Source organism: Lolium perenne, chromosome 4 (genome assembly GCF_019359855.2).
Source record: "Lolium perenne isolate Kyuss_39 chromosome 4, Kyuss_2.0, whole genome shotgun sequence".
Lineage (NCBI taxonomy): Eukaryota > Viridiplantae > Streptophyta > Magnoliopsida > Poales > Poaceae > Lolium > Lolium perenne.
In genome coordinates this window covers 59,034,538-59,043,669 of record NC_067247.2, presented here as the reverse complement: position 1 = coordinate 59,043,669, position 9,132 = coordinate 59,034,538, and the positions used below count along the sequence as shown (strand labels likewise).

General features: G+C 52.9%; 1 protein-coding gene across 1 annotated transcript; it reads right to left on the bottom strand.

Moving 5' to 3' along the window:
• Positions 1-6,385: 6,385 nt before the first annotated feature.
• On the bottom strand, positions 6,386-8,204 carry LOC127292660 (chalcone synthase 1-like). The gene is made up of 2 exons (XM_051322105.1): positions 7,934-8,204; positions 6,386-7,559 (listed from the first exon to the last, which is right to left on the bottom strand). Exons 1-2 carry the CDS (start codon positions 8,115-8,117, stop codon positions 6,559-6,561), a joined length of 1,185 nt encoding a protein of 394 aa, XP_051178065.1. The 5' UTR covers positions 8,118-8,204; the 3' UTR covers positions 6,386-6,558.
• Positions 8,205-9,132: the final 928 nt, after the last annotated feature.

The window sequence follows — 9,132 nt, the reverse complement described above, 5'->3', positions numbered from 1 at the left end:
AAGGGTGAATTTCGACAAAGGCATTTCTATCAGCAGCAAGGCGACTAGCAGACAATGGCCAATGTGGCTAATGAAGGATGTTTCTAAGATATAGATCACGACCAGAGGTACTAACAACAGAATGGCCAATGTGGCTAATCTCCATACCTGACCCGCTTGCAGTGTAGACTTGATCATTGTCATTGTACTTGTCTTGGATGGTCAGCTTGTGGAGGTCTCCAGTGATATGATCGGTCGCGCCAAAGTCGATGTACCAATTGGACTGCCAATTGGTATCAACCCCGTACGAGGAAGTAGTGGCAGCTCCAGTACTCTTCTACTCAACGCCGACGAAGTCTGGGTTGTAGTGTTCCCAGCACTTGTGCGCCATGTGACCCAGCTTGCCACACAACTGACACTTGGGCGTGGCCTGTTGCCACTGCCACTGTTGTTGGTGTTGTTGTTGTTGCGGGTGTTCCCGTTGTAGTTATTTTTGTAGTTGGAGCCGCTGTTGCCGCAGTTGCCATTGCCGCGGCCTCCATTGCCACGGTCTTGTGGAGGAGGTGGAGGTGCACCTCGGCCAAAGCTGCCTCCGCGTCTGCCACGTACATCAGCATTGACAGAGGATTGGCTGCCTCCCTAGTGGAGAAGATCGATGCGCGTCTCGTAGCTGAGTAGCTGCGAGCATAGCTCCACGACGGTGACAGGTTCGACACGGGAGCACATCTCAGAGACGATGGAGTTGTATTCCGAGTCGAGGCTGGCGAGGACGTACGAGACGACGTCTTCCTCGTCCAGCTTCTTGCCTGCAGCGGCCATCTCGTCCGCGAGGGTTCGGATCTTGCCGAAGTACTCGGCGATGCTCATGATCCCTTTCTGCAGATTGGCGAGGGCGATGCGCGTGTTGACGGTGCGAGCGCGCATCTGCGAGATGAACATGCCTTGCATGGCCGCCCACAACGTTGGTGAGGTAGTGGTGTTGACGACCTGTGTGGAGATCTCACGAGACAAGGTAGTCAGAAGAAAACACAGAAGTTGCTGGTCTCTTGCCAGCCACATACCATAGGCGGGATTCGCCTCTTTCTCAGTCTTGTCGCACTACTTGGCGGGCAGGGCCTGCTTGCACTACTAGGAAAAGGCTTACCGCCGGCAACCTGGAAAGGCTTACCGCCGGCGCATTCGCATTCGCCGGCGATCACCTCGCCGGTGGTAATGCCTTACCGCCGGCACCTTCGTTTTCGCCGGTGGTAATCTGCCGTTATCCCCAGCGCCTTTGCATATTCGCCAGGGGTATACCCCTGGCACATAAGCCATATTTGTATGCGCCAGCGGCAGAATGCGATTAGTCTACTCTAGCACATCGAGCTAGCTAGCTGCCCGCTGCACCCAGCACTGCGCATCCGCGCGCGCCTCCATCGCGCCTACTGCTCCACTTCCCACCTCCTCTCGATCCATCTCGTGCAGGGCTCAACACGCCTCCAGCTTGCAGTATGCCAGAAACTTCAGTTGGACAAGCAGAGCTCCATCTCGTCTCAGCTTCTTGCCACCGGGAGGGCAGTGTCGGTCTCGCCGGCTCGACAAGGAGAGCTTCCCCGACCTTGTCGTCGTCCTCAACGTTCTCCCCAAGTCAGGAAGAGGATACCGACCTCCTGCTAATTGAAATAGCATGATTATTCAGATAAGCTGCACAAGCAAAAACGAAGTTGCTTCATATTCAGATAAGCTGAAAAATTGAATGAAATATTTTGCTAATGCATACAATATCCAAAATAATGTGCATCCACTTTTACCGAACAACATGTTTTCCTAATGCTTATCCTTGTCAGTAGAAGTGAAATGCTTTAAATCTGAAACTAAATTTTATAGAATTGTTAGCTCAAAATAAATTCACTTGCAGAGATTTATATCTCTATATCAATATATACCACTTGTGATAATATGTTTCATTGTGAAATGCGGTTCTGGGTATACTAAGAATTCTCTTGAGTTACATGGGCATGAGAGGCATCAAATTCATGTTACATTGCAGAGATTACCACTGTCCAATGTGCACTCGACAGATTCCAGCACTGAACAAATGAATATAAAAAAGGAAAGGGGAACCTAATCTTTTTAATAAATATGCCTATGCAATAGGAGAGCTAGTTACCTTGGCGACAAGCTGATCTGATGCTCTGCTGAATGTTGCAGCATACATTGCAGCAGGGGGTGGCCGGATTGAAGCCTCAATCGGTGAAGGATTTCTCACCACAACCTGCCAAGAATCAAGAGCTGGTCAGGTTGCTAGCATGCCCATTAAGAGAGAGAGAGAGAGGTTCTACCACGATTTGCCAGGAGTCGAGATCTGGTCGACTTTGCTAGCATACCAACGGGAGAGTGAGAGATAGACCTGTCTGGTGGCGTCGGGCCATGCTCCTCCGGCGCACCTCCTCTCCGGAGGAGAACACCACCACATCAACGGCGCTCGATGGTGGGAGGATGGGCAGGTCCCCCGCCGCCTGCTGGTCTCCCACGCGCTCGGCCGCCTGATCTGCATCAGCCACACCGCGTGGCTCCCATCGTCCATGGTCGCCGGAGCAGAGAGGAAGCCGCCATGGTCGCCACCAGCTGCTCTCGGTCGCTGGCCTCCACCTCGAGCACCTTCTCGCGCTTGCACCACAACAAACCATAAAATATCTTGAGCCGATCTGGAGTGGAGGATGTGCAGGAGAGAAACCCTAAAAGATCTACAGAGATGGGGCAAGCGGAGAGGTAGAGCAAGGCGTGGATGGAAAGAGCCCCTGGCGGCGAGTGTCGAGTGCGGAGGCGGAGTCGAGGAGAAGGTACCAGGAGGCGAAGAAGAGTGCGGCGGCGAGGGAGAAGAACTAGACGAGCAACGTGGGGTGGATCTGAGGGAGTGCGGGCGGGGGTGGGTCAATGGGGTTGTGTTCGGTTGGGGTGGAGAAAGCCAAAACGGCCAAATACCCCCGGCGAAAATGAAATGGGGACGCCGGCGTTAATTTCGGCCCAAATGGCACACATCAGCCCACTTTACCTCTGGCACACGTAAATTGGTTTCGCCGGCAGTAGTTAATTTACCCCGGCATTTTCGAGACAAACTCGCCGGCGGTAAGGGGAGGCCCATCCAGGTGCTCTCGGCCCACCTTACCCCCGGGGGTTGCAATCCCAATTCGCCGGCGGTAAGTGTCCTATCCCTGGCGACCCAAAACAAAATCGCCGGCGGTAACACGAGGAGGGCCTAAAATGCCTTATCGCCGGCTACTTCGAACCGGACTCGCCGGCGGTAATAACTGCGGCTATAAGCCTTTTCCTAGTAGTGTCGGCGTCGAGGAAGGGCTCCATCTGAGCACACCTGATGGAAGACATGACCTGAGCTTTCCATAGGACATGGTTGCTCTTGGTCAGCTTCTTGGTGATGTTGTGGCCAAAATTGGTTCCGGCGGTGGGGTTGGTGGATGAGCTCGCCATGGATGTCAAGAGGACAAGCTCTGATACAATGTGGAAATTATGTATGAGATGGTTGGAAGCGTGCCTTGGAGATCATCCGCGTTACGTGTTTATATAGAGGTCAAAACGACCAGATAGATTACAGGGTTTGTTATAGATTGGAGTAGACAACAAGAAAGGGTTTAGAACGATTTATCTACACCGTTTAGATTACAACAACTTATCTCTAGCTACTTATATCTAGAATGGGTTCTAGAAGCTTCCTGCTTAACAAAGTATAAATCCAACAGCTGCACGAACTACATACATAGTAACAGATCGGGTTTGTTCGCCCACGTATTCCTGCATTCCTGATCCACCTCAAGGATCGGGTGATTGGTGCCCAGTGTGCCACCCTGCCAGCAGTTCGAGAGATTTCTGCATGCTATTACTCCATAACGTATACTCCTACATTGTTGAGGACCTGGAAGAAAACTTCCATGAAAGTTTGGATTAATTGGGCGGAGATAGACGCCCGTCTCGCTCCTCTCGCCCCCCGCGCGGGCGAGCAGGGGCGAACCCGAGCCGCCGCTCCTCCCAGCCCAGTTCTCCCCTCTCTCTCTCCGCCGCCGCCGGCGCGGGCTGCCGGGCGTTGCCTGTGCGGTGCCGGCGGCGGCGGGCGGTCTTTCCCCGCGAGCGTGGAGCCCTGGCGCGGCGCGGGGAAGCCCGTGGTGGTGCACCTCGGCCTATGGTGGTCCGATGCGGCGGCGTGAGATCTGTGTGTCGGGTGGAAGGAGGCGCAGCGGCGCCGTCGTTGGCGGCGGAGCGGCGGTTGGGAGGGGTGGTGGCGGCGTCCGTTCGGCCAAGATCTGGGCCCGATCTGGGCTTGGCGGGCCATAGGCCCTTGGTTCGACCTTGCTGCTCCCTGGTGGCGGAAGAGGTTCGTCGGCGGTGGCAGGGTGGTGGCGACGCCACGGCCGGCCTGCTGCAGCTTGGCGGCGAGGACTTCACGGGCCTGGTGTGGCTCGGCCGGGCTAGGAGGGGCCTGGTTTGTCCTTGCTGCCTCGTCCGGTCGGCTGCCGTGAAGACCGCCGGTAGTGGTTGTCCGGGGCGCAGCGGCGCCTTCGTTGGCGGCAGAGCGGCGGTTGGGAGGGGTGGAGGCGGCATCCGTTCGGCCAAGATCTGGGCCCGATCTGGGCTTGGCGGGCCATAGGCCCTTGGTTCGACCTTGCTGCTCCCTGGTGGCGGAAGAGGCTCGTCGGCGGTGGCAGGGTGGTGGCGACGCCACGGCCGGCCTGCTGCAGCTTGGCGGCGAGGACTTCACGGGCCTGGTGTGGCTCGGCCGGGCTAGGAGGGGCCTGGTTTGTCCTTGCTGCCTCGTCCGGTCGGCTGCCGTGAAGACCGCCGGTAGTGGTCGTCCGGTGGAGGTTGTTCCCTCCAACCCCCCCCCCCCCCCCCCGCCCCCGCCGGTAGTGGTGTGCTACCCCGGGTCTTGTTGTCTCCCTCTTCCTCCTCTAGGCCTTGCGCCGGTGTCCACGAGGAGACAGCGATGAGGACTTCAAGACCGTGGGGGCGTGTGTTGGTGGGCGGTAGGTTGGGGGGAGCTCATCGAATCGTCCGGGATGGTGGTTTTGGGGGTTGGGAGAAATCTATGTCGGCTCATCCGACTCTGACGCGGTGGCGCCTGAGGTTGCCGCCTTGCCTCCTTGGAGGGCGTCGGATGTACCCCCTCTCCATTTCCTTCCGTATATCCAGGGAAACCCTAGGAGTACTCCGGACAGCAGCGGCGGCGTCGTCGTTCTCCTTGTTGAAGGTGTTGTTTTGGTATGCGGCGGTTCGAGGTGCTAGGAGTGTGGTGGGAATCCTCCGGAGGACGCAGCGGTTGCGGGGTCGTCATCGTTCTTGTCGAGCTACCGGTGTCGGCATTTGTTTCCTTTTTTCTTTCTCTTCCGTTTCTTTTGGGCCTGGTTGTGCTGCGGTCCCAGTATGCTTGTATCGTGTGGTTGCTATATTAATATAGTGGGGCGAAAGCCTATTTCGAGGAAGAAAACTTCCATTGATTACTACGAAGTTAATTAACATCCACCGCAGTTTCTATTTATTATTTTTTCCAGCAACACAGAAGCATAAGAGATTGAATGGTATAATGTAGAAGCTGTGATGCCATACCTGGACGTTCCTTTCCTCCATAAAAATTTGTTTAACTTTCTCTTTTTTTTTTGAACATCTGTTTAACTTTCTCACGCAGTGCTTTCAGCTTCAAAGAAAGATTTCTTTAAGAAATCAGTAGCAAACAAACAAATTCATGCACCAGGAGCGCAACGCCATTGATCGAAACGCATCGCCTTCTTCCCGATCGATTTGGGTTTTTAGCCTAGCTAGCAGCCACCACGTCGATGGAACCATCCGGTAATAGAGGAGGCGTTCTGTCTCCTAGCTCGCCGGAATCAGATCAATCCATCGGGATCTTGTCTGCGAATTCCGCGGCGTGAAAAGTTCTTTTTATATGTTGTTGCCGTGTTTGTATGCTATGCTTGTACTCCCTCCATCCCAAGGCTTAAGGCCTATACATTTTTCAGAAAGTCAAACGAAGTAAAGTTTGACCAAACTTTTAGAATAATTTATGAATAAATATGATATTTTGTAGGTACCATAAAAAATATATTTTATTATCTATCTAATGATTTTGATTTTGTACTTTTCATGTTAATGTTTTTTTGATGAAAACTTAGTGAAACTTAACATAGTTTGACTTTTTGAAAAAATGTAGGCCTTAAGTCTTGGGATGGAGGTAGTAGTTCGACTTGGACTACAACACCATCTATCTCTGCTGCATCTGGGCTGGTGGCCCAGCCCCGCTTTGGTATGCACAAAACGGGGGGTAGACGGTCGGATGGAAACCATAAACGAATAGTTATTCACTTGGGCGGTGGCATTAGTTGTAATTTAGATGAAAGTAAGTGGCGCAAACAGACAGACCAACAATAAACTCTTTTGTTTTTATTATTAGGTATATATATAGAGAGAGAGAGGGAGAGAGAGAGATTACACACTGGTTGTGAAACGTAGATGTACTCGTACACGACTAACTCAGCCACACTTGAGGAGGATGAGTAAATTATTGAGGTGATAGATAAGGAAGATAATTTTAAATCATGGCGTGGAGATTGGGATGCTGTGGAGGACTACGGTCTCGACGGTGAGACCAGGGCCGAAGCCGAAGAGCACGCCCCAGTCCATGCCTTCGCCGGTGGTGGCGTTTCCATCTTGCAAAGAGCGCTTGCGCATCTCGTCGAGGATGAAGAGGACGCACGCGCTGGACATATTACCGTACTCCGAGAGGATGTGCCGGGTGGCACGCATCCGATTCTTGTCGAGCTTGGCCCTTGCCTCCACCATGTTCAAGATCGCCGGGCCACCAGGGTGAGCCACCCAGAAGATGGAGTTCCAGTCATCGATGCCCAGCGGCGCGAAGGCGTCCACCAATGCGCGCTCGATGTTGTTGGAGATGGCCACTGGCACATTCCTATGGAGGTGGAAGGTGAGCCCCACCTCCCGGAGGTGGCCTTCGATGAAGCCCTCCGTGTCTGGCAGTATGGTCTGGCTTGCCGAAACCAGCTCGAACAAAGGCCTCTCGATGGCCATGTTGGGGTCCGCACCGATGATCACCGCGGCTGCACCGTCTCCGAAGAGAGCCTGGCCGACCATCGAGTCGAGCTGGGTCTCGGTAGGGCCACGGAATGTGACGGCGGTGATCTCTGAGCAGACGACGAGCACGCGAGCGTCGCGGTTGTTCTCGGCGAGGTCTTTGGCAACACGGAGCACCGTCCCCCCGGCGAAGCAGCCTTGCTGGTACAACATCACGCGCCTCACCGATGGGCTGAGGCCGAGCATCTTTATCAGCTGGTAATCGGCGCCTGGCATGTCCACACCGGAGGTGGTACAGAACACCAGATGTGTGATCTTGGACATTGGCTGGCCCCACTCCTTGATGGCCTTCTGCGCCGCCGTCTTCCCCAGCTTGGGTATCTCAGCGACTAGGATGTCCTGCCGCGCATCTAGCGAGGGCGCCATGTACGCGCAGATGTTGGGATGCTCCTCTAAGATTTCCTCAGTCAAGTGCATATATCTCTTGCGTATCATTGATTTGTCGCCTGCATGTATATATAGATTCACCGACATCAACACGGATGACGATGATGGTGTCAAAACCTAGCATTCAGGCAAGTTGTTCAGTTATTGGAGAGTTCTTACGCACATATATTGGCTAGCTAATTAATAAACTCGGCGTGCAAGTCTTTTCTTATATGCATTCTATCTATCACGAGTCAACAGTCAAGTCATGCATGCATGCACGTAGTGAACGGGGTCATGTGTCTAGTTGTTTGCTGATGTTAACTAGGTAGTCTCTACAATTGAATTCTAGCCCTTTTGTTCAATATACTCCTATACTATATTGAGATACAACGTACTTCATTCGTCTCAAAAATATGCATGCAGTATATGCAGATGTGAGACGAACGGAAACACATCTTCTTGAACTTGTCCTTGAGATCGACGAGGTGCTCGCTCTTGGTCACCCGGAAGTAGTAGTCAGCGTAGTCTGCCTGGTACACAATGTTCTCCGGCGTCGTCGTGCCTATGGCTAGGACCGTCGCCGGACCCTCCGCCCGCTGCGCCTTCCTCACCTCCTCTACCGTCACCGCCGCCATCTCACTCGTGCTGTACGTGCTAGCAGTGTATGAATGATGCGTACACGTTACCAGCTGCGCGCGCCGAGGCTACTACTTGCTCCGCGATGCCATAGGACGCGTTGGCACAAGGATATATATAGGCTCTAGGACGACGGGTTGGTAGAGTCCTGCATGTTGAAGCCTAAAGATCTATCCGCTAACCGAAGGATCGATGCATGCAATATGGAATACTGCAGTTCCTCGTGCTCGCCTTTGACCCTGTCTGGTGTCTGGCACACTATTAAATTATTCAGTCACGGACAAGGAAAATATGTTCTTTCTCCTAATGCTCCAGCTATGTCACTCTCCGCCGGGTTGGTACAGTGCTCCAACGTGCAAGTTTCATCCTGAGCTGCTCTAGTTGATCGATTGCCGTTGATTACTTGCGCTGCTAGTACTACTTACAGAGATCTCATATCCCTCACTATGCTGGTAGCAATGAAATGGGTGTAGGAAAAAGGTGGGGATCGCGAACTAGATAGTCAAAGTGTCAATCCGAACCAATTCATTCTAAGAGAACCATGTGCAGACGGCAGTAGTCGGTCTTCTTCAAGAGGTGGAAAGAGTTCATCAACATGGCCACTGGGGACACCTTGTATTCAAGTCTTTTTTTTTTTCAAAATTGATCGATTGCTGCTGATTACTTGCGCCGCCAGTACTCCATTTTTTTTATGACGCACCGCTAACTTCACGGTTCAAAGTTTCAAACGTGCCTGTTAGAAATCCGCGAGAAAATTGGACTTTCTTTTCTTTGCCCGAAATCATTTGTCTTACGGCATCTCCAACGGGGCGACACATATCAGATGCCCAAAAGTAATCGCGCATGTCCGTTTGCATCGCCCCGCGGACATATTTTTACCGCGTGTCCATTTGCGTCTGGGTGTGCTTCCAGCAGGGCGACCCATTTTTTTGTTTTCGAATTATATTTAAAAAACATAATGTACTACAAACTACAGTCGATACAAGCCCTAGGCTACTTGCAGCCCGATGGCCT

What these genes read in the sequence shown, in the direction of transcription:
- LOC127292660 (XM_051322105.1), bottom strand. Translation starts at nt 8,117, where the DNA reads ATGGCGGCGGTGACGGTAGAGGAGGTGAGGAAGGCGCAGCGGGCGGAG. An exon ending in GGACAAGTTCAAGAAGATGT is followed by an intron (nt 7,560 to 7,933) that starts GTTTCCGTTCGT and finishes ATATACATGCAG; the next exon opens with GCGACAAATCAATGATACGC.